The 26,325-nt window shown below is 38.8% G+C and overlaps 1 protein-coding gene and 1 long non-coding RNA gene across 2 annotated transcripts; one reads left to right on the top strand and one right to left on the bottom strand.

The window, feature by feature from the left end:
* The first annotated feature begins 294 nt into the window (after nucleotides 1-294).
* LOC134667472 (luc7-like protein 3) lies at nucleotides 295-17,966 on the top strand. The gene is made up of 9 exons (XM_063524892.1): nucleotides 295-585; nucleotides 1,123-1,318; nucleotides 1,534-1,631; nucleotides 2,065-2,216; nucleotides 2,937-3,074; nucleotides 13,073-13,336; nucleotides 13,836-13,924; nucleotides 14,811-14,894; nucleotides 17,031-17,966. The coding sequence occupies exons 1-8, from the start codon at nucleotides 481-483 to the stop codon at nucleotides 14,855-14,857; spliced, it is 1,089 nt and encodes a 362-aa protein (XP_063380962.1). The 5' UTR covers nucleotides 295-480; the 3' UTR covers nucleotides 14,858-14,894; nucleotides 17,031-17,966.
* A 5,535-nt stretch (nucleotides 17,967-23,501) lies between these two features.
* Nucleotides 23,502-26,325, bottom strand: LOC134667713 (uncharacterized). Its single transcript, XR_010098677.1, has 2 exons — nucleotides 26,190-26,325; nucleotides 23,502-23,946 (listed from the first exon to the last, which is right to left on the bottom strand). It is a non-coding gene; the product is annotated as an uncharacterized LOC134667713 (long non-coding RNA).

Here is a 26,325-nt window from a genome sequence, read left to right as displayed (position 1 = left end):
ATATGTATTACGAAGCGATAATATTTTCAACTACTCTGCAGCTGACACGGGTGGTTCACCGGGCAAAATTATTTACACAACGACAGACGACAGTTTAACAAAACATCTTGAGGTTATATCGCAATATAAAAATCAAAACGAAATTGAAGACTAAAAAATCAGATACTTTGTTACATGTTTGTTACACTAAAATAAAGAATTTTATTCTGCTGTACGTGACAACACCGGTTTCTTTTTTTTAATCTATTCAAGCGGTTGGTTGAGTTGAGTTCATAGTTGAGTAGTGTTTACGACGTTGACGTACTAAGTACGCTAGCGAAATATAGATTTGAGTAATTCTCTTTTGTTTTACTGCTTTAGTGTTGAATTGTTAATAATTTATAATCATCAGATTTAAGTTGTTGCTCTCAAATGTTTTCATATTTATTTAGAAGATAGCTTTATCTAAGTTGCTGTATAAGTTAGAAGCCAAAAGCAGCAATGGCGGTGCTGGCTGCAGCTCAGTTGCTGGACGAGTTGATGGGCAGGCATCGGAACACCAATCCAAATGAGAAAATAAAGAAACCTAATTGGGAAGACCAGGAGGTAAGTCTTTTTAAATGAGTTTCGCTTCAAAAATAGCTTTGTATGCGATTTTTTTGTCACTTAGGAAGATTTTGAGGTTATGAATTTATTGAATTAAGTACGCTGTTTCTAAGGCGACTGACCGGTTTGCAGTGATGCATGACTGCATTGCCGATTCTGAAATCTTAATTTTCTACAACGGCCGAGATTGATTTGAAAAAATGAAAATGAAAATGAAAAAATATTTATTCGCTAACAAGCAATATTTAACAAAATACAGGTTGGTGTCCCTTTTTAAGTATAAAAATACCTGTGTTAAGGAACACCGCTCTTCCTTAGTGATTAACTACAAGCTAAAAGAAAAACTATAATGATAAGTTTAATAACAATAATATAAATTAAATTAAACTAAATTAAACTAAACAAATTAATAAGTTAATAAGTTTTTTTTCAACATAGAGAAAAAATAAAATGATCATTTTATCTTATTTGTGGGTGTATTCAATACAATATTAATCCTTGAGGCTAGTTTTTCATAAATTTCACGTGTTGTTTCAGTACTGCAAATATTACATGGTGAAGTTCTGTCCACATGACCTCTTTGTGAACACGAGAGCCGACCTGGGCGTGTGCCCCAAGGTCCATGACGATGAGGTCAAGGACCTTTTTGAGAAGGCGGACGCTTCGTATAAGAAGTCGCAATATGTGGAGGAGTTTCTACGGTTCTGCCGGCACATGATAAATGATGTTGAAAGTATGTAATTTTGATATAATTTTAATTTAATAATTTAGTTACTATACGGTATTGATTGTGAGTTTGACTGGGTATAAAGAAAAGTCCTAGTATAACATACAGTATTTTATGAATCAAGTGAATTAATTATGTCTCATTGTGTAGGTACATCAAATAAATATAAATGAAATATTCATGTAAAAAACATTGTAAAACTAATTATTTTTCTGTTTTAGGGAAAATCCAAAAGGGCAAGCAAAGATTGGAGTTGATGAACTCTAAACCTGAAGGTCCACCGATGACCCAGGCACAAACTGAGAAAAATCAAGAACAGGTATTTACATTCAAATGTGTAAATTCTTTCCACTTCATATGACGGCCACACACTTGAAGACTGGAATGGGAAGTAGTGAGGGATGTAAGGTGGCCGATGATGAGTAATGTGGCCACACTACATCACAGATAGAGGAGTGTAGTGTCCAGATCTGCTGAATGCACACTTGGTGGTATTCCTTTTACCAAAGAGTTATTAACAGTAAATGGATTGAATTGTATGGATTGATTTTCAATCCACAAAATAAAATAAAACAATTGAATTGTCAGTCCAAAACCATTAGTAGCATCTTCTTTTCATCCTGTTACCCTCTGCTGAGTGTAGGTATCATATTCTTCCACTGACTCCAGTCCTGAGCAGCTTGGTTAACATAACTACCAACCATTAGTAGCATAACTAAGAAAAATTTAAATCTAATGCATAATCTTGACAGGTCCAACTTCTCTCTGAGAAGATACAAGCGTTGGTCCAAGAAGCCGAGGAGGCGGGTACGAGAGGCGATGTAGAACAAGCCCAGGGCCTCATGAAGCTGTGTGACCGGCTCAAAGAGGAGAAGGAGACTTTACTGAAACAACAGGAGAACAGGTAACTAATTAACTCTATTAAATATTTATCATTCTAACTCATCACTTAAAAGTCAATTCCACCAGCCAACTTGAGGTATCACCACTACCACCCTACCACCCATACCACACCAACTCAAAATTCGCATTAAGTTACTTTTGGATAAGATGCCACTTTCTCAGTTTTTGAATAATTAAGATAGTCTTAATGAGCTGGTATAGTAAAAAAAATAATATAAAAAAACCCTTACTCTACCAATCTACTTTGCTTATAGGTAGGTAGGTATGATGAGGTCGGAAGACCAAACTACTCAAGGAATCCTATCAAACCTTTGATGTTGAATAGAATCTCTCAGAGATTCAAGATGTTTGACCCTGTATGAAGCCACAACGCTGCAATCCAGCACCACATGAGTGCCTGTCTCTTCTGCCTCCATGCACCTTCGGCTTGGGGGACTGTCTGTATCACCTGAATGAAAAATGTTTGTTAAAAGGTCCACAACCTGTTATGACACTGGCTAGAAGAAGTTAATTGATTTATTATTGAGATATATAGGAGCCAGGAACACTAATTAAAGAAGCAAATACACGTCCGTTTGTATTCAAAGATATATTTCGAAGACAAGTTAAAACTATCACCAAATTATGGCATTACATTATTTATAAAATCTTAACCTACCCGCATTCACTGACAGAGTGATCAGCTGTGATACATGTACATATATCACAATTATGTTTACAGCCATTGGTCCATGACCGCAGAGCTGGCTGCCGCCCAAGAGAAGCAGATGGAGGTGTGCCCGGTGTGCGGCGCCTTCCTCATCGTTGGTGACGCCCAGCAGCGCATCGATGACCACCTCTCCGGGAAGCAGCATGTTGGGTAAGTCTTAGTTCTTTAGCTGACCATGGCAAAGCCAAGAGGAAGGGCAGGGCAGACTGCACATGGAGACGCCCTTGCACATCCCTATCGCGTACTACGTTCGACGTGATGCCTCCCTGTTACAGTTACGTACAAATTTACAAGTGCGACAGAGAGGCAACACGTCGACTATGGTTCGTGGTAGGCGCCCTGTGTGTGCCCAGCCTGTGTCGTGTGTTCAACCGTAGCTTCAATGATATATTGTGCCGATTCTGATGAATACGACTACTGTTTCAACCAACTTCGACCAAAAATTCGTCAGCAATAGTGAAACAAAATCTTGAGTTCTAAGTGTTCTTACTCACCAAGAGCAACATTGTATTCTCAGAGACTATACACCATGGTTGTAAATACTTACGATGTACAAATCTTATTTTGGACCATATTATTTCAATGACTTTTGTTATTATTTAAATATTCCTCCGTCTATAGTACGTTCTTTTTAGCATTAGAAAGAAGGTAAGCGATCTTGACATGTCTTTTAATTGCAAAACGCTTTTTAAAAATCAGTTATAGACCAGCGGTGGAACAAAAATGGGTTTTAATAACATTAAAGTTTTTTCTTTTTTGATATGTTATTGTAAGCATGTTAAATAACATTCATGTAAAAAGTTAGAAAATTTTAGGTGGAGCGTTCGGCCATATTTAAATTTTCAATTTTTGCTAAATAACTATGTAAATATAAAATTAAAGTTACAAAAAAACTTTAACATATTCAATAACACTTTAATTTATTCACAATATTCGGTTTTTAGAAATCTGGAACAGCTGCTTTCTGGTGAACGTAAAAACAGGAATTATTATGTAAATACAGAATTAGAGTAGCTGATATTGCAAAATTACGATATTATCTATCAACTTAGTATACATGTAAAAAGTTAGAAATTTAGACAATGTGCTTGTCTAGATATTGATTTCTCGTTAAGCAGTATAGCCAATATTGAATTAAAGTTTGTAGAGTTAATATTACACGGTCATAATAAAGATCTTAATTCTCACACAAAAGATTAGAAATATAAAATCACGGCGACACTAAATACTGATACGTAAGTATGCATTCCGAGCTTATATTAAGTTACATTTCAAACGCGCGGCGTTTGCGCGCGCGGCGTTTGCGCGCGCCGCGCTGTGCGCCGTGGCAGGAGGTAGCGATCGACGGTCGCGGGCTAGCGGTTAGCGCGGTGCCCTTAAAAATGCGCAAAGCGTTTATAAAATTATTATCAATGGTACTTAAATAGTTATTTTACACAGTACACTAATGGAAACTTACCTTCCCTTATTTATTTCTATATGTACTAGGGATTGCCCGCGGTTTCGTTTACGTAGAATTCGTTATCGTGTTAAGTATAGAAATAATAGATACATTTGAAAATTATTTTAGGTGCATTGTCATACAGATAACTACCCTTGTTAAAGTATTCTTCAAATTCAATACACAGGTGTCATTTCAATATAATTTTGCGTAATTTGGCGCTTTTAGGTTATAAATGACTAGCGACATATATTTTTTAAGAGCGATCATCTCCGATAATATTTACTTTATCATAAAATCAATTTCAAACTAACGTTATTCAATATTTATCATTTTAAAGTCAATATTACCAACCAACTGATCCAATTTACCTACGGTAACAACTCAAAATTTGCATCAAATTAAATGCCACTTTTCTTATCCGTTTCGAACAATCAAGAGGGCCTTTACGAGCTGATGTGGTGAAAATTTTATTTAACCTTCGTCCCTTGAAACCTTCACTACGCTCAAGGTTCAACTTTACGAACCACTCGCTACGCTCGTGGTTCAATTTTAGAATGTTTGAATTAGTGAATGTGCTTCCTGCCTCGCACAGCCAAACTGTGGAATGAACTGTCCGATACGACCTTCAAACCTTCAAAGACCCCCATCTTAAAGGTCGGCAACGCGCTTGCAACCCTTCTGGTGTTGCGGGTGTCCATGGGCGGCGGTAATCGCTAACCACCAGGTGATCCGTCTGCTCGTTTGCCTCCTATTTAATAAAAAAAAATGTTTCGCTTGTTTGGGTATCAATATTAGCACGAGCGGTTAATCAACAACTTTTCCCCTTGTAAAACAAATGAATAAGGTAGGTGAGGTGCAGGCATATAAGGCCCGGCGGGTAACAAGGCCCAGCATTCAAAAATAGCAGTTGCTCCCTATTATTCCCAATTATTCTGAATTTGTACTTGTTGCTAAGAAGGCCCACTGTCAGTGCAGGTAAAAAGGTCTAGTCCCGGGCCTTATTGAACGTATGAGATGAAATATTAGATTAAAAAATTTTAAGATAATTTTCAATATTTTTAATCTCTTATTAATAAGGTCGATTTGAAGAAACTTCTATGAAATTATGACTTATAAATAACACTTGCACTGCGTGGGCTGTCAAAATTGCTGCAGACTTTTCTTGGTCTAACTCTAATAATTTTTCACTTGCTTTATTGACCTAAAGACGTTTTAAAGAATCAAAAAGTCTAATAACATTGAGGCACTTATACTTTTTAAAGGCAGTAACTAATTACAAGTGACTTTTTTTTGTTAATACATAGGTAGGTATTTACGATCATCATCATATATTTAAGAGTATGACTCTTGTCGGTGGAGCAATTTCCATGTTTGGCGGTCCTCCGCCTTCTCTTTGACAGCCCGATACGACACGACTTTGATCTTTTCCTTTATTTGATCCATGTACGCTCTCCTTGGTCTTCTCCTCTTCCTGTTTGCTTCAACTTTCCCTTCTATGATATTTTTGATAAATTCGTCGTGTCGTATCAGGTGCCCAAGCATCCTTCCTCTTCTATTGTCTGTAGTTCTTAACAAACTCCTCCTCTCTCCTACTACATAGGCCACACTGAATGTTTTGCACTACTGGCCACTGGTAAACATTTAAATTATGAATTGTATATTTAAAAAAAAATACAGGCTTTTGATTATGGAATGTGACAAATGTTGGCGACAAATCGATCGTCTTTTGTTTTTAATGGCTTGTCAAAGTAAGTCAGTGCGTTGAACGTGGCTTTAACGCGAACATATTTTTAGAGCTATGATTTTGTTATGATTTTAAAAGTTCGCTTACTCCGCAAGAGTGTAGTGCTTGCCTTCAAAATGCTTTTGGGATTGAAGCACCACATCTGAGCATCGTGAGGCGTTGGTATGGTGAATTTAGTAGAGACAGTATTATTCTAGATAATGATTTTCGTGAAGGTCCACCGTCCACGGCGATCATTCAAGGAAACGTGGCTACTGTGAGACGACTCATTGAAGAAAACCCACGAATCACCTATGACGAAATTTGAGGACAATTAGGGATAGGTATGAGACAAATACAAAAGATTTTACAAGAATATTTAAAAGTCGGGAAGCCTTGTTGTCTTTGGATTCCTCACGAATTAACTTCAGTCCAAAAACAGGTACTTTTTGACTGATGCCGAGAAATGCTGCTTATTGTTCAATAAATAAAAAAAATATATATATATATACAGGGTGATCAATCCAAATGGGTCAGTATGGAGAAGTTAGAAACTATGAGAGATAGCGAAATATGTTCTTAGGAACCATGGCTTCGATTTTAGATTTAATAATAATGGCATTCAATTTTTTTTTAAATTCTCTCATACATAACCGGGATTCGAACATGGTCAATATTCTTGTTGTTTGTTTGTATGGCAAGTTTTAAACGATGCGTGATAGCTGGGGGGTGCTCGACCAAATATCATAGAGGGCCCCGAGACAAAACAAACTAGATTAAAAAAAAACAAAATGGCCGATTTTTTTTTAATTTTTTCAGGGCTTTAAAAGGGCGAGCTTCAGGCCGGGAGACCGAAGGGTGACCCCGGCGGAAGGCCGAAGGCCCGGAGCCTCCACCCCGACTCCCAAAACGCGAGGCCGAAGGCCGAGCTGCGTGAATGCGGTGCTTCCAAGCGTTCTACCAAGTCAACTGTCTTGACGAGCGAAGCCGACGGGCCGAATGCCCGACGTCGAAGCGTCGAGGCTTGCGAAGGCCAAAGGCCGAGCTCCGCGTAGGGCGCCGAAGGCCCGAAGCGTCACATGATAGGGGGCAGTTGGAGCTTAAACACGACCCAACACTTTTCCTATTGGGAGTCGGGGTGGAGGCTCCGGGCCTTCAGCCCTCCGCCGGGGTCGGCCTTCGGCCTGCCGGCCTAAAGCTCGCCCTTCGGGCTCGCTTAACCTACTTGGAACTTTGACTTTGCCCGTGTCCGCCACCATTTTAGATTTTTTCAAAAAAATATTTTGACATGGTAATTTTGGACCCCAAGGCGCGGCTAGCATGCCAAATCTCAGCGCGCTCGGACCAACTTGAAAAATAAAAAAAAGTCGGCCATTTTGAATTTTTTTAATGTAGTTTGATTTGTCTCGGGGCCCTCTATGATATTTGTTCGAGCACCCCCCAGCTATCATTATATATCGTATCGTTTAAAACTTGCCATACAAACAAACAACAAGAATATTGACCATGTTCGAATCCAGGTTATGTATGATAGATTTTCAAAAAAAAATTAATGCCATTATTATTAAATCTAAAATCGAAGCCATGGTTTCTAAGAACAGATTTCGCTATCTCTTATAGTTTCTGACTTCTCCATACTGACCCATTTGGATTGATCACCCTGTATATCAAATGAAGGGGCTCATTGTAAGAATCTCAGATATATTTTTTCATAATTTTAAAATAAATAGTTTAGAAGTTATTTAAGAAAATACGCAAAAAATTACCATTCCCCCCCCCTTATCTCCGAAACTACTGGGTCTAAAATTATGAAAAAAATACACATATTAGCTCTTTTCCTATAGATGACAGGAAAACCTATTAGAAATGTGCAGTCAAGCGTGAGTCGGACTTAAGTACCTAGTTTTCCGATCCCTACGGGTTTTTTAAAGACATTTTACTCACTTTTCCCTAAAAAAAATATATTGTTAAAAATTGTGTAATCTACTGAACCCTTGGAACGCGAGTGCGACTCGCATTTGGGCGGTTTTTGTATTATACTTACATACAATAGTTCTTGTAGAAACGAAACGGCCAAGCCACACAATTTTGATGTAGAGCTAGTAAAGTTAGAGGGCTTATAGAGTTAGAAGCTTGGCAAGAGATCTGATAACTTTTTGACAGTGCGAGCCTTATGGTTTCGTTTGGGCAACATTTTACATCAAAATGTTTTTGATGGGATTTCACTTCTTTTTGTAAGTTGTTTATGACAATCTTCCATCCCCTAATTTAAAGGGTTGGGGGTGATTTACTATTAAAAATCCTGAAATAAGTATCTGGGGGCATCTGTTACACAATGTACTTCTTACTGATTCCCCATATAAACCCTTCACCCCGTAAGGGTAAACTTTGGGGTTGAAATCTGCCTTCACCCCGTAAGGGTAAACTTTGAGGTTGAAATCTATTCTATATCCTTCCCCATAACAATACCTATCTACATACCAAATTTCAACTAAATCGGTTCAGCGATTATTGATTTCCCATACAAAATTAAACCCCATCTTCATCCCCTTAGGGATAATTTTTTTTTTAATTTATTTGTTGTTTGTGTACTAAAACTATCTTACATACCAAATTTCAGCTTCTTAGAGGACTTCAGGAAGTACCCGGTATTGATGATCATCGAGTGAGTCAGTGACGAAATCGAAGTTTTTAGATATGAATAAAATCTAAAGTATAAGAGCTATGCAATTGATATGCTTAATAAGTCCGAGAACTTTGTTTATCTGGTATAATCCAACCCCAAGTTATGAGGGTTCCAAAAAATGACGAAGCGCTTCGAGAAAAGGTAGATAGTGCCCTTGCGCTTTTCTCGTCTTGGCGGGGGCACTGCCGTGCCCCCAGATGTTAAAAGATGAGACTACTGTAACTAATAAAGATTTATGTTTAGTTACCTACTATTTTCGCGTAAACTAGACAATTTTTATATCTTTAGTTATTAAGACCCAAAATAATTATTTTCACTTATTATAAATAAATCCTCCTGTTATGAAGTATCAAATATTGCTATTTGTATATGTATAACTCTTAAGTTAAAAACTGTCACATGTCAAAATGATTATTTTTTGCGGGATTAAGTAATACACTGGTAGTGTTCAATAAGGCCCATAATAGGACTTTTATAAAAGGTATATTTTCCAAGAGTATCGTAATATTTTTATAACTATTTTGGTATAATGAAGAAACTTAAATAAATGAGAAACCTATTTGAGTGAGTTTTTCATACTTCATATCCTGTTTATTAAAAAAAAACCATTTTAATTTAAGGTGGGCTGTATATAGGCATATACGGCCCACACGGAATATACAATAAGTTAAGTGAGGCCACTTACCTTATTGTATATTCAGGATGTATACCGTGTAATATTGAGCAGTTGGTTTATAATATATATACATATTATGATATTGACGTTGAATAGGACAGGACATGACAATAGGAACCAGAAATAGGTATAGTTGGTTAAACCAATTTGTCAGTAAATAAAAACAAAAAACTATATTCATCCTTTTCTTTTGGGTGCTAGTACTAGTGTAAGTCAAAGATAGTATGATGATTCTCCCTGTCTATGTTTGAAATGAGACAGTCCTTTGACAAACTATGTATAGTAAAAATAGTTGTGAATATCTTGTACATTTTTATTACAATATTAGTCAAGATAATCAGAATCAGAATCAGAATTATTTTATTTGCTAGAATACTTAAAACAACATGTAGTACAGGATGTTAAGGTACAGTAGGTGATAAAGTATTCAGTCGATGAACGACATGCAAAAATTATATAAACTAATAAGAAAATGTTATCAACAAGATAACGTTTTCTTAGATACACACTGAATTTAAAATAAATACAATACGATAAAATTACGATTCAAATAAAATTAAATTTAAAATTAAAATTAAATAAATGTAGTTAAAAACAATTTTATATAAAAGTAGTAATGTCAGTTATGAGTTATACAATTTAAAATCCATAAATTCCCGGATGCTATAAAAACAATTTTCACTGAGCCACTTAGTGATCACTGTTGCAAATTTATTATATTCCATTTGCCTCATGTCTTCAGGAAGGTTGTTATATAAAACAATGCACATATTATACGCATTTTTACGATAGATCGCAGTACGACAAGGAGGTTGGTACAGAAGGTCCAAGTATTGAGCTCTTTGGTTACCCGCAAAAACATCAGACCTGCGCCTAAAGAGTTCAGGATGTTTTTTAACAAATAGGCATGCTTTTTTTATGTACATACATGGTAGTGGTAAGACCGAGGTGTCCTGTTTCCATCTCAGTAACCAGCTGGCCGGCTATCAGCCAACAGTTTATATGAATGGCAAAGCTCTTAAATACAACCCCTGCCCCAAGTACTTAGGCGTCACCTTGGATAGGTCATTGACATTTAAACACCACCTATCAAAAATCTCTCAGAAGGTCGCCACGAGGAACAATCTTCTCCACAAACTATGCGGCACGAGCTGGGGAGCTTCAGCTGATTGTCTACGCACCTCCGCAATCGCGCTTGTGTACTCGGCAGCAGAATACTGCGCACCAGTGTGGCTTGAAAGTGCACATACCCATACAGTGGATGTTAAGCTCAACGAGACCATGCGTTGCATCTCTGGCACTATCCGACCCACACCCGTCCACTGGCTGCCGACATTGAGTCACATTGCCCCTCCTCACTTACGGCGACTCCAGGCGCTGAAGAGGGAGGCGGAGAAGATCACTAATAATCCCGCAATGCCTGTCCACGAGGAATTCTGCCGCCCACCCCCTAGGCGACTGAAGTCCCGGAACCCACCCTGTGCCGCAGCTGAGAGCCTAAGCAGCTTTAACGTTTCGGATAGGTGGAAAGCGGAATGGTCTGCTTCGGCAACCCTGAATAGCCTTATATCTGATCCGACTAAAAAACCTAAAGGATTTGACCTTCCTCGAAAAATCTGGTGTCGCCTGAACAGGCTGAGAACTGGACATGGCCGCTGCAATTCAGCCACACACAAATGGGGATGGACGGCATCCCCACTTTGCGAATGCGGAGAGGAAGAGCAGACCACCGAACATATCTTTCAACGCTGCCCACTCCACTCATACCCTGGGCCTGCTGAGGATCTGAACACCGTAACGCCTGACTTGGTTGCTTGGCTTGGTAACCTCAAGGCTACACTTTGATTGCCCTTAATGCACAAAATTGCCATACGATTAAATAAATGGTAGTGGTAAAATATTTAGTTTTTTAAAGACAGGCCTGCAGCTTTCCATGATAGAAATATTAGCTATAGCACGAATGCACTTTTTTTGTTTAATAAGGGCCCTAATTATGTCTACTGAATTCCCCCAGAGCAAAAGGCCATAGTTCAACAAAGAAATATAGCTGGTCAAGAAAATCTTGTCACTAAAAAAAGGTGCGAAATTCAAATTTTCTATGGAACGATATCCCTTCGCGCCTACATTTTTCAAATTTGCCGCCTCTTTTACTGACAAGATCTGATTGACCAGTTGTAGGTATTTTTACTTAATAAGATATTTTAATTTCACGTAATGTCCGCATCTAATTTATATATGTGCACGGTAAACAAACAAATGAATGATAAGAAAAGACAGACAGTGTTACTGAGCGGGAGGTGGGGCGAGGGGCGAGGTATCGAGCGCCGCGCCGGCGACTGACGGACCAGCGCGGCGTATGTATGAATTTCGCGCCTTTTTAACTAGATTTTACTATTACAATGCAAGCTACACACAGAAATTTCTTACTTTCCATAATATGGCTGCGTATATTATTTTATAGTAATAGACTTATTTTTACAGACTCTAATTCAATATTAGATCTTATAGGACAAAAAACGCATATTAATTCTAAAGCATATATCTTATTCTTCTAGCTTTTTAGCTTGCCTATTAACTTATAAATTTAGATATGTTGTTGTGGATTTATTAAACTTTAATTCAATATCGACAAAATAATAAGCTAATTGTAGTTTGACAAAGAAGCACATTAAAAAAAATTCTAATAATTTTTCATTATAAAGCGTCATACATATTATAAACAATGGAACTTAAATATTGCACTTTAATTCAATATTAAAAAATCATTACTAAAAATATATAAATACCTAATTTAAATCTAACGCTAGTTCTAACTTTTCATCATATATAGCATATATGCTTAAAAATATGTCCTATATCAGATCAGTATCACTTTTTCAACTTTAGAATTATCAAAACTTTTAGTGCAAAAATCAGGTCCCACTATTGAGCTATTACTATTACGAGCCCCGATGCATATGTTATCGTCCAGTGAGACCATTTTTTGAGGTTCTCGCGTTTGTACAAAAATAATGTTTTTGTTTAAAAATGACTAATATTTAATGCTTATACTAATGTAAAGAAATACCGTTTGTACTGAAAGGAAAAAAATCATGTTTTTTTATTTTTTTATTGACGAGTAGGATTACAACATATGTGAAAAGGGCTAGGGAAAGCAATAGGGCTCTGCCAATGTACTGACAATTTTGTTTCGAGCCCATGCATGCAGCAGTGCTGTAGGAGAGGACAATATGATTTGGACAACGTTTTTGAAAAGTCCTTTTTTTCAGCAATAAAAGTCTCATGCAATTTTATTATACGATCAAAATAAACTACATTAAACATTGCTATTATGGTTCCCATTACTGGGTCATTTTATGTTCATGTGTAAAATTTATTAAAATAAACAAAATTGTTGCGTGGAACTAGACGAAATAATTTGCATCGGGGCTCGTACTTATGAAAGCATAAGAGTATAAATGATTGTACTAGATTCATAATTGTTACATATTTGCCGAGACTTATTTTTAAAACGTATTTTTCAATTAAAAGACACATCAAGATTGTTTACCTTTTTTCTAATGTAAAAAAAAACTATAGTCTATCTGAAAGCCAACACTTGTCATTGCACTATTTACAGCTACTTCAAACTCCGTCAAGCCTACGAAGAAATGATGGAGTCTCGTGAAAAGGAGCTACAAGAGAAAGAGAAGAAGCGTCGCGAAGAGCGAGACAGAGAGCGCAGCTCCCGCGGCGGCGGGCTCGGCTCCGACCGGCGAGACAGGGAACGGATGGAGAGAGACAGAGAACGCGATCGCGGAGACAGGGATAATAAAGAGCGGGACAAGAAAGATGACAAGAGCGACAGGGATAAGGAGAGAGATAAGGATAGGGAGCGTCATCGGTAAGTTAACTTTGTTGAAAGTTCTTGCTTGCATGGGCGAAAGCGGCACGAGCGTAACGCTTTCTATGCCATGATTGAGGCCAATTCGATCTCGCTCGTACTTATTCGTACACTGTTTGTTAAATAATCAGCTGAATTTCAGTAAGAAAGAAATGTACTTTAACCACACCAACCTTCTTAGTAAATTATAATAGAGCTGTTGAGGACACCAACAATTGAGTCGCTTAACTTCAAACTCGAGTAAATCCATTGGGTAATCTGGCAGATAGATTTACTCGAGTTGGAATTTAAGCGATTTCTTCGTTGTAGGGAGTTAACAAGGGGGATAGAGTAGCAATACCGGATTTGCAACAAGTCAATAGCTACCAGTGGGCCTGTTTTTGAATTTCGAGCGCTTGATTTCGTGAGTTTCCCTTCAATATATCTTCACTACTAGGCATTTAAATTCTACGCTCGAAATTCATAAAACCGCCCCCAGTTCTGATGAATTATTTTGTAGGTCGAGCCGTGAAGAGAAGGGCGGCCGCCACGACGAGCGCGACCGCGAGCGGGACCGCGACCGCGACCGCAGATCGCGCAGGGAGAGAAGTAAGTACACGCCGATGCTCAATACTTGTACAAATATATCGGAGCGGCCAAGGTGCTCACAAATATCTGAGCACGCCTCTATAGGGAGTATTACTGCAATGTTCTACCGCCAGAGCGCAGCAGTAATTTGTTTAGTATAAACCATAGAGTAAATTAAATATACTAGGCCTTAAACAGTTTTTTGGCAAGTTTTGTTTAAATTTCTTTATCTGCCTCTCTATCGATCCAATAGGCAAGAGAGGCAGAAACCGAACTTTCGATTGTCGGTCTCACGGTAGGCCACGTGATTGGCCTAGTGACGCCCGCAACGCAGAGTTTTGCGTAATATACCTATTGTCAAGGTTAGACTGCTAGTTCAGATATTGTGAACACCTCTCCGATATATCTGCCGGCCTAGCCAAGGTTACAATCGCTATCGCTTCGACAACGAAAAGCATTATGTCTCTTTATCACTCTTCCATATTAGTGCGACAGTGACAGTTGCGTTTCGATCGCTACGGAGCGTAAGCGATCGTCATCTTGGCTACGCGGCCTGATGGCGACTGTACAAGCATGTAATCACTACATACTAGTGCCTCTGTGAGATGCATCATTAAACTTTTCCGAAAATAGAATCGACAAAAAAATCCTTATAATTTTCATTACCTGCTCCCTAAATTCCAAGAGAATCCACTGAGAAATGCGATCAATAGAAAAGATGGATAGATTGGATAGACGAATGCATATGTACAATCAGCAGCAAAAGTAGCTAAGCAGAAATACATTTAAAATGATCTATCTACACAGAACCTTATTCTCTTGACACTAGAGTCCGTGTGTAGATCATTTCGAGCCCTACGCTACTTGTGCTAACTGTAGCTAAGCTAAAACGAAACCATGTTTCCAGGGTCGTCCCACGATCGTTCGCGCCGCCGCTCACGCGAGCGCCACTAGCTACTGACTGAGGTATCACAAATAGCGCCTCACACCGGTACGTATACCCCCACCCCCCACCACTTACCCACCCACCCCCCACACTCCACACGACCGACCCCGCCCCATGTTGATCATGATGAGTAATAAACGAACATGTTGTTTTACAGCTTAATGTAATACCAAAATATATGGCAAGAGTCCTTTGTACTCTCGATTCGATAATTCGTCACACCGACGGACTTGGCAGGTATTTGATTGGTTATAATAGTTGCCGCGAGCTGGGAAAACGCATATTACTCGAGCGCTGTCCATTCAAATAGAATCCTTAGCGCTCGGGCAATAAGGTCGTTTATGATAGCAGCACGGCTTCGTCGTCGTTTGAGGTATTTCCAACATTTTTCGCCGCTACCTAAACAGAGTTGCCACGCGGATCGCGGGTCGCGTATGCCATGCCAGGTATTTGTTAGGGCTCCCAGACCCTTTTAGGACGTTGACAAACTGACTACATGAATAATAAATTACCTACGTGTCTCTTGTCTTTTCAGATTTCATGTTTATTCCTACAGATTATTTTTTCCAAATTAGTTAGTTAGGACATGATCATAGGTTGTCGTATTCGGTGTGTGACAGATTTGATTTGACAACTAAAATAAAATATTGTAAAGTAAACCATGAATGTGTATTTTGAACATTTTGTGTCTTAAAATAGGGCGGCGTGTGTCTTAAAATAGGGCGCCATCTAGTTCAGTGCTGTGATATTTTTGCAAGCAAAAATAATATTAACACATAACTACCTCAAAAATTGACATTGGTATTTATCGGTTGTAATCAGTGGGCTCCTGTGCTGCCCCCTACAGTTCACACACACCCTTGACCGTTAGAAGGTCCACCTTTGGACCTTTATTGGAATTATTAACTTGAGCTTGTCATTTTAACGTTAGAAGAAAGTTTTCCTATGCTGCCCCCTACCTTTTGCGACTGTTTCCCAATAAAGACAATGAATTAACTGAAGAGTAAACAAATCTCAAATCATTCACACCCTGAAAACCCCAGCCATTGGCCATGCTGCGTTTTCGATGTGAACCGTTGCAGCGTTATATCGCTATTAACTTGCCAACACATAACGCGCCACCGCGGCCCGTGCCTAGCCAATGCGAGGATAATACAACATCTACTATGTACTTCCAGGTACCCAAATCTTGTAATGTGTGGTAGCAGGGTATCACTTTACTAATTCATTAAATCTGGTTTGAAAACCTGCTGCCATAACATAAAATTTAACCCTTGCACCCCATTGGATGATATCTATCAATGATTGAATGTTTATAAAAAAAAATATTTCTCAAAACTTATAGGAATCCAATTTAACCCGTTGAACGCTTTACGTCATAAACAAAAACGTTACACGCCATGGTCACGGGCGCAATAGAGATAATGTAACCTATACACGGTGTAACATGAGGAAACCGAATAATTTTAACCACGCATTTCTGAGGTCAAAAGAAGGAAAAAATGTAATATGAGTTTAGGTCAATTTCGCCAAAAAGAATATTTTCTTTTTGTTTTTTCAATTTTTTGAATGTATTTGTTCATAGAAAATAAATGTTATTGGTAAACTTGTTACTTAAAATTGATTTTTATTAGTGTTCCGTACAAAACTTTGTTTACGGAACACTTATGGGATCACTTCGGTCTTGTTTTTCGTAAAACCTTCTTTTTGCAAAGTGTTACTTGTCACTTTTTGACATCTATCAATAAGGATATTTAAGTAGACTACGTCCTATAGCAGCAACATTACCATCAAAAAGGCCTTTTACATTATGTAAAAACAAAAACTTGTTTATTTTTAAATTAATATTATCCCTGAAACTAGGCGTTTTTTTTAAAAAGTTTATAGGACATTTTTGTCTCTAAATATGATCAGGAATACGCTGTTAAAATTATTCGGTTTACTTATGTTACACCGTGTATGTATGTGTTCATCGCGCTGTGGGCACAACTAGTTACGACGCGTGTTTTTAGCGTTCATAAGGTTAAGGATTTAAGCACAGAGTAGTACGTACAAAGACACAGAGTACCGGCTACTTAAAGTTGGCTGACTCATTGAAGTACAAGATCTCATTCATTGATAGATTCATCCATGTTAACATGCTCAAGTGCCCTTTACTAGCTGGCTTGATGGACTTTTCAGTTGGCACCCCCGTAGACGAAGACCGGACCCGGACCACAAAAAGAGGTACTTTTGAATTAAGCCATCTAACCACTGAAGACAGAAGGCCGCAAGCAATAATCCAGAAGTCCACAATACTCCCGCGTTCCGAGGTGACATAGAATTACCCGTAGTTATAAGGTACTCTGATTGTTGGTTAGATTACTTAAAAATCTACTAAACTGTCATTGGAATAGTTAATTATGATAGTTTTAAAATGCGTATAGGAATGCAAGCAAGCTTTAATATTACAGATACAATTTGTATTTTAGTTTATGTCACAATCTGTCAGTCTTGTTTAATATTTATTAACCAATATTTATTATTTATTACCAATGCAGGTATTTACCTGCATTGGTAATCATTTAGGTCTTGAGTAACTACAAGATACAATGCGTTTTCCATAAATAAAAATGCCTCGCACAGCTAAACTGTGGAATGAACTGTCGCCCAAGGTATTTCTGGATCGATACCACCTTAAAATCATCAAGAAAAGAGCGTACTCCCATTTTAAGGGCCTCTTCTGCTCATTTGACTCCAATATCATAAAAAAACAACACTGTAATTGTCAATGCTGGCGAGACTCGATGACACTGATTTATTTTCGGTAGATTTTTTGTAATCTAATTACCAATCGGAGTTTAATAATAAATTAGGTGTTGTTCAAGACGGTTTACACAAAGTAGCGTCCTGCCTAGGACCTGTTATTTTTACGCTTAGAGAATAAATGTAAAGTGTAGACTTCTGTTTCCTAGGAAGCTCTGTAATGTTAAATATACCAGTTGCCACTGAGGAGTGATTCAGGTATTTATGCAATTATTATTTTTTCGTCATGATGATGTTTTTGTGATCGAATTTTGTTGGACGACTTGAATGTGTGAACTATGAATTATTTCGAAGGAATAAAAAATATAACCATTTGTTTGTTTCATTTATTTAACTTATTTCCTCTACTAAAGCTAAGCCGTAGGTATAGGTATATAACTGGTAAATAATGTAGCGTTTTTTCCAGTTATCGGCTCACATTTTATAAAAGGCTGGTATCCTGTAATCGCTGTTTGCTCCTCTTTCTAATAAATATGGATGTTATACCTGTAATTGTAAGTCTTTTATAAAATACGACTCTGGTAACAGAAGTGCAGACCTCTTAAAAATCCCATGAATTTAAAAGAAAGAAAAATGCACCCTATTTTGTTTGCCATACTTTTTTTCCGTGTAGTATTATATCCGGAGTACGTACACTACGTACAGCCAGCCAAGAAAGTGGTTTACCACTTTTTGACTCTATTATCTGATTGATAGAGTCGAAAAGTGGTAAACCACTTCCTTGGCTGACTGTACGTACTCCGGATACCCATACCATAGCCATGCCTCCGCATCTCCGAACCTCCGTGCCATTATAACAATAAATGAAAACTTAAGGTTGCTGCCATCAAGTTAGTCTTCTTGATACATAAAGCTGGTCAAGCAGATCTTGTCAGTAAAAAAAGGCGCGATATTCAAATTTTCTATGGGACAATATCCCTTCACGCCTACATTTTTCAAATTTGCCGCCTTTTTCTACTGACAAGATCTGCTTGACCAAGTATAGCTCAATAGTTTGAATTACTGCTGAGAAATTTGTATGCAAAGCTGAACACTAGCAAAGTTTCAAAACTACTTCAGTCGCACCGTACAATTTCTAAAGATGTGCTTAACTACGGGATCTTTTTATTTAATTAGATTCTGAATAGGTAGCTATTCATTGGAAAAGAAAAGTGTCACCTAAGGAAATAAATGCGACGAGTCTCATTAAATAGACTAAAAATAAGAAGTAGGTTTCTAAAAGTTTGCGACGGGAACTTGCTTGAATATTTTATTTAAATTGAGGACGTGATCCGAACTTCAAACAGGTAAGACAATTGGTAAATGGTTACAATCGGCACTATCGGCAGTAAATATTTTAACCTTGGAAATATGCATGGTAAATCCTCAATACGGCATTTTATCTCAAGTCAGTCATTTCGTGATAAATTCACGAAATGACACTATAAAATTAAGAGATTAAATTAAGTATTAATTATTTAACTTTGTCACTACCACCAACTACTTTGTCAGGCACGGCACGAAACTTGAGTGTGGGGGGATAGATCCTTCCTTCGCCCCTACATTTTTATAATTTGCCGCCTTATTCTACTGAAAATACTGGCTTGCTAGAGTATAAACGTCATAACGTCATATGTATATTAGTCTGTAAGGTATTTGTAATATGGGCCTTGTTGCTTGAATTAAATTTCTAAATAAATAAATAAAAATAACACACTGCTACAACGCACCAAGGTTGCGTGCGGTGCGGTAGTGTGTTAGGGCTTTAAAATATAACTTGAAAACTAAACGCAGTTTGTCTATGTCATTGTAAAAACGTCACAATGAAATGACATTAGCACTTGACAGTTTGACCACAACAAATAATGATCGGTTCCTCAAAAGTTAGTCTTTAAAAATAACTTTATTTGTTCATCGCTATGTCCCATAAGCCAGAAATATCTCCAGTGGAACAGGAGGCTCGTGCGAAGCTACGGGAGAAGTTTCTTCAAGGGATCAGTGAGCTGCGTGGTAAGTTTATAGGTTACCGGCTAATATTCCGCATTAAAAACTGAGCTAGTAACAATTTCTGTTAAATAAGTGCGTCCCGCCAGTATCCATCGGGTTAAGCATGAGCGTCGATACCAGCAACATGGTACTTTAAGTATGTATATAATAGTATATATTGACTAGAATCTTGAATTCATATGATTATATTTACTTTGTTAGAATTTAGAAACATTGCATGAACCTTAACGCATTCCGTGCCTTAGTTATCTCGTTTGTTTGATAGTACATTTTTCTAAATTAGTATTATAAAATTTACAAATATTGAGTCTATATTTAGCTAGGTACTTACCTCTACTAGACCCATAAATATATGAACTCTATATATGTTTGATATTATACTAATTAAAAAAGAGAGCCTGAGGTGTAGTTACCCAATATATGTAGACTTATGTATGAGGATAGAGTCAGACTGAGCTAAATCTGTAAGGCCTATGACAAAGTGTGGTAATGTCAAACTTCTATGAATATAACATCTATAATACATAATTAGACATAGAGATTTTTCTAGCATGAACGAGGCATTGCTAGTGATTTCCTTCCCATATTTAGTTTATTCTTGTTCATTTATTTCCAAATGTGTTCTTTGTACTTATATGAAACTTATAAGATAGGTATCGATAAACTAAATACTGTAAGGAAGTCACTAGCATTGCCTCGTTCATGCTAGAAAAATCTGTATGTCTAATACACTCACTCACTCACACATCACTCACTCACATACATATCACTCATCACTCACATCATGTCACTTTGTTCTGTTCAAGTCAGTGCAAAGTAAGCTTAGACAGACTCTAGCTGTAGTTTCTTATTATTTGAAAAAACAAAATGAAGGTTTTTTTTTACAAATGCTTAATATACACCACATAAAAGTAAAAGCTGTGTCAATTTGTTTCTTAGGACAAAGCTGCACAATCCTTACATATGAGCAAACGGAGCTCAACGCAACATTCTCCGGATGGCAGCCCGATGGCACTGAAATGCTGGTCCGGGACTTAAAGACACCAGCCAGTACCATTCCTTCTGCACGTCTGAGAACTCCTGACGTGTTAGCAATACATTTTGATACAGATATACAGCTACCTTAGTTTACAATTCTCAAATAAATCCATAGGTTAATTATGTTTAAGAAGTCCAAGTTATTATTGTAAATATTACAACTAAGAAAATGAAAATGACAGTAATAAAGTTTGTATTTAACATAAAATTTAAAATGTTTAATTTGCAATTCTACGAGTTCTCTTGAGTTAAATACATGTACATTGTACATGTGCTTTTTGAAAAGAATGTTAGGTATAAGCATAATAAATGGCATTGTAGCAAATTATACAAGTCGAACTAGCATGAAGCACAACTATAGTCTGTATCTTTAGGTATTTAAATAAAAGTAAACAAACAATTTGTACATTTTCGGGTGGTTATAACATTTATTGGCTAACCAACCAAATACAAAACCGCCTGGATCTGTCACTGAACTACCTGACTTTAACCTACATTATTCGATCATGTAATGTTTTCATCTACCCTCAACTAGCTTAAGGAGCCATTTGAGGGTATATTTTGTTTACTTTTATTTAAATACCTAAAGATACGGAGTATAGTGGGTAGAAAAGGATTTAAAAATTAGAGCCAACAAAATTTACTTTTGCTTCATCTAACCCTTGAAGGTTCTCCAAACTTTTTTACCTGAGGGCCATAATATTGCGCCTCTGATACTTTCGCGCGGGCCACCGTCGGTTTTTGCACCGGGGGAGGGTGTCTGGTTGCTGCTGTTAGGAACAGTTTCACTCTCAATGAATGCTGAACCCACGGAGCCTGGCTTCTGCGGGCCGGACAGTGGGCACTCGCTTTGGGTGTCGGCGGGCCGGATTGGAACGCGTCGCGGGCTGGATTAGGCCGGCGGGCCGGGGTTTGGATCGAGATGATAATAATAATAACCCCGCGGGGGCAGCTTGTGGCGAGCTGACGGTGAGTGGCGACACCGCGGAGCCCTATTCCAGAGGGCCCTGTCATCTGGCCCTCGCCTCTGTGCTTGCCTTGATTGGCCGGCCAAAGTGGAGTCGCAAGAGCGGGACCTATGCTCCAGGTTGGAAGTGTAAAATGTCATAATGCCGGCGGCCTGCTGAACGGATCACCGGGATCTGGCTACCGCAGACTCACCTCTCGACAACCTTACAGCCGCTCCGAAGTGTTGCCCTATTGTCGCACTGTGCGTGCGGCCGTTGTAGGGCCCACTAAATGAGTAGGCGAGTCCCCACCTGTCATTTACAATTTTGAGACTGTCACAGCAGGTGTCCGCTAGTCTCTCCCATAGCCCATTATCCAGTCCATCCAACTTTCAAATCTATAGCCCATGACCTTAGTTCCCATCGCAGCACAAAAGTGCTGCACTGCAATAGTCTTTGCACCTGGCGGGGACCATCTCCAGATGTATCACATTGTGCGTTCGGGGATGGTATCCGCCACGTGTATCCCTTGCTTTTAGATTAAAGTGTCTTAAATGGGCTTCTGCGCTGTTGGCTTCGGCCCCACGTACGCCTCCCAAAGGTCCGGGACCCCATGGTCCCGAGATATGGAAAAGACATACAAATAATAATAATATATTCTTTATTGTGCACCACATTATTTAATCATTCTAATTTAATGATTTAATCGGACTACAATTTATTTTTATTTTTTACTCGCCAACAGACGCGGCGTTGGTAGTTACCCAAGGTAAAAGGGGTCCACTCATGCTTCGATTAATCGCATCGATCAATCTGACGAGAATCGTGACGATCAGTGGCTTCGAAGTTGACAGCCACAGCCAGCGTTACGATCGATGAGAGATTGATATAAGGTTCTATACCCGTGCGAAGCCCGGCCGGGTCGCTAGTTAAATACAAATTAAATATTCTATCCACGCTTGCTTTAAGACACCTAGATTACATTTCCCACGAAAAATAAGCGAAAACAAAACACACGTATCCGACATTACCATAACGAGATCCACCGAGCATTCGATCTGGATCCGAGTTAATCTAAATTCATCCGTGCAAGATTGGCAAGTAATCCCTACTTGGGGAGTGCGACTTGCGGAACTTTTTCTGCGCGATCAATTGACTATTAAGCTACAGATTTGGAGATACGATAACCTAGATGTTTGATACACGTTTTATCGTCGACTGTACTTTTCTTTTAATTGAGACGATTCCAACACCCAAAGTAACTATACCTAGTACTTCTTTTTTAGAATTTGTAAGCTAGAAACCACAGATCACCAATGGCTATGTAAGAGCCAATTGCTAGGGTAGAGACTAGGTAACCTCCAGTGCCTGTGCTAAAATCATTTCAAGAATTTACTATCTACCTACCTAGGTACGCCGCCGTGCTAAAAATAGAGTCACCGCAGAGCTACGGTCGTAGCGCTACGTCGTAGCCGATAACATGGGTTTCCCGGTAAGTAGCGAAAATGCATCGTAAGAGGCCAAACGACAACGTGTCGTGATTAGCAATGAATGGGATAATACCCATAGGTACGATATACGGAAAATTGAAACATTGAAACAGTTTTTATAAGACCTCGAGTTTTTCTAGGAAAACCCACGAGGAAAGTCTAAAAATAAAAGTGACAGGTCGTTAGTTACCTACGGTTTCTATTCTTAGGTAATGTGGATTGTGATGGATACGAGTATATGTACGTACCTACTTATTCATATATAAATAGTTTGTAACAACGCTTCATCCACGCGTTAGGTATATGTATTATGTAGGGACTTATTAAGCTACAACAACGTCATTGTCATTGTTGTATTATTATAGGTATTATAATTAATCACGTAATTTAAGTTAGTACCTATTATTTAATTACCAACACAGTTATACAAGAAAGATAAACATCTCGACACTTTATTGTCATAACAATAATTCTAACATCTAACACAGTCCCAAAAAGGCATGATTTATTTTTAATACTTTGCACGCTTAGCTTTTGCTTCTTGCTTTTGGTCCTTGATATCACTTTCCATGTTTCTTCACACGAACGCAGCCCACACCAGCCACGTACCTATAACCGTCCAGGCATTTCGTGGAACCAGGGCAGGTGATGCAGGCCACTACACCTAACGATCTTCTTAGTCTTTCGGAAGAACCATTTAGGATGGGGTCTCTGTGACTGCTGATTTCTTGAGGTATTTCTTGGGTTCTTGGGTAGGCTTCCGGGGCGGGATGCGTAAGAGCGGCGGCTAGCGTCATCGCCACTACCAGTATGAATAGCCAGCGCATTCTTCTGAAATATTAATTAAATCTTGAAAACAGACGGGTAGGTACCTGGTATCTATCCTACCTACTTAAACATCCTATAACTAACTCGGTTCACATCCCTAAACAAATGCGAAAATGAAAATGCAATGATTATGTCTTGATAAAATATTATGATTTGAAGTTATTATATATAGGTACTTATGTGTAATTGTAGATGTTTTGTGTGATTTACAGATAATATGTAAGTATGCAAATAAAGGAATCGAGAGCTAAAGGAAACGATTCGAGTGAGCTTGAATAAAAATAAGAAATAAATAAATCTAGAATAACTTTACTACATTTTTTCTAAAACTCGCGGAAAATAATAAATATCGTAGGTAGGTATTTAATCATTTGATTCTATAATTTTTACCCGACTACGGCAACGCAAAAGGAGGGTTATGATTTTGACCGGTATGTATGTGGGTATGTATGTATGTATGTTTGTATGTTCATCTGTTCCCTCATAACTTCTAAAGTACTTATTATAATTTGACAAACGATGTGTCATTCGAATCGTCTTAATCGTCCGCTGGTTATAGGCTATATGGCGTCACAAAAAAATGAACACTGCGCCCTCTAGAGGTCATAAAGTCACGAACCAAAAAACTAAAATTAAGTAATGATGATATGTTATACATCATTGGAAAGAGCTCAAATAGCACATTTCAAATATATAAATATTGTTAGCTTTTGCACCCGGCTTTGCTTGCATGCGCCAGATAAAACATTAATTTATCGGTTTGGTGATTCGAACTATGAATCTACAAGCGCTCTGGATTCTATCCGCGTGTTACGCGACTACGGCGATACAAGAAGGTTTTTGCAAAAGAAATTTGTTTGGCTGCTATACATGGTGTTTTTTTAATGTCCTGCAACATTTTATAACGTGAATAGGTATAGAAATCCTGATCAGCCAAAATGTACGAGTATGAAACGGTCAATTTTTTTACAAGACACGTACGCGTTCCGAAGCCGGGCGCCTTCGGCGCCCTCATACTAAAAGTGTCGGGCGTAGCCCGACGTACGCGTTCGAAAGCCGGGCGCCTCATACTAAAAGAGTCGGGCGTAGCCCGACATACGCGTTCCAAAGCCGGGGGCGCATTCGGCGCCCTCATACTAAAAGAGTCGGGCGTAGCCCGACATACGCGTTCCAAAGCCGGGCGCCTTCGGCGCCCTCATACTAAAAGTGTCGGGCGTAGCCCGACGTACGCGTTGCAAAGCCGGGCGCCTTCGGCGCCCTCATACTAAAAGTGTCGGGCGTAGCCCGACGTACGCGTTCCAAAGCCGGGCGCCTTCGGCGCCCTCATACTAAAAGTGTCGGGCGTAGCCCGACGTACGCGTTCCAAAGCCGGGCGCCTTCGGCGCCCTCATACTAAAAGAGTCGAGCGTAGCTCGACATACGCGTTCCAAAGCCGGGCGCCTTCGGCGCCCTCAAACTAAAAGAGTCGGGCGTAGCCCGACATACGCGTTCCAAAGCCGGGCGCCTTCGGCGCCCTCACACTAAAAGAGTCGGGCGGAACCCGATGTACGCGTTCCAAAGCCGGGCGCCTTCGGCGCCCTCATACTAAAAGAGTCGGGCGTAGCTCGACGCACGCGTTCCAGAGCCGGGCGCCTTCGGCGCCCTCATTCTAAAAGAGTCGGGCGTAGCCCGACGTACGCGTTCCAAAACCGGGCGCCTTCGGCGCCCTCATACTAAAAGTGTCGAGCGTAACCCGACGTACGCGGTCCAAAGACGGCCGTCATCGGCGCCCTCATAGGCACTTAAGGAGTCGGGCGTAGCCCGATATAGGCGGCGCTCTGCGTGTATTTCTGTAATAGAAAGTGACTTCAAAAAGTTAGTAACGAAATCATGACCCCAAAATTAATTAAATAAAAAATAAGTTCAAAAACTAAAACCCGACTACTGCAAATCGCGCTCTAAAAAGTATGAAACAAGATAGAATTCTTATCTAAAATTATCAAGCAGAAAATATAATATATGTTACCATTTTTTTAATATAAAAATACAACGTAATATAATTTACTGAATTTTTTATATATTTACAGAGATTTAGAGGATCGCCGTGGTCGTATGCCACATTACTTTTAAGTTTATAATCGTGGCATACGACCACGGCGATCCTCTGAATCTCTGTAAATATCTATTTTCTATCTTGTTTCATACTTTTTAGAGCGCGATTTGCAGTAGTCGGGTTTTAGTTTTTGAACTTATTTTTTATTACTTACATTCTTGGTTGCGTGTTTTCCTTGACAGCTCACAAGCGTTATTAAACTGGTTTAGCAAATATCGGCTTTAAGTATTGTCATCAATTAGTTATTCATCAGAGGGGAAGACCGGGGAAAAAGGATTACGCAAGTTAAA

This window comes from Cydia fagiglandana, chromosome 9 (genome assembly GCF_963556715.1).
Source record: "Cydia fagiglandana chromosome 9, ilCydFagi1.1, whole genome shotgun sequence".
In the NCBI taxonomy this organism is placed as follows: domain Eukaryota; kingdom Metazoa; phylum Arthropoda; class Insecta; order Lepidoptera; family Tortricidae; genus Cydia; species Cydia fagiglandana.
This window is presented reverse-complemented; position numbering and strand designations above follow the sequence as displayed.

What these genes read in the sequence shown, in the direction of transcription:
- LOC134667472 (XM_063524892.1), top strand. Translation starts at nt 481, where the DNA reads ATGGCGGTGCTGGCTGCAGCTCAGTTGCTGGACGAGTTGATGGGCAGG. An exon ending in CTGAGAAAAATCAAGAACAG is followed by an intron (nt 1,632 to 2,064) that starts GTATTTACATTC and finishes TAATCTTGACAG; the next exon opens with GTCCAACTTCTCTCTGAGAA. An exon ending in AAGGATAGGGAGCGTCATCG is followed by an intron (nt 13,337 to 13,835) that starts GTAAGTTAACTT and finishes ATTATTTTGTAG; the next exon opens with GTCGAGCCGTGAAGAGAAGG.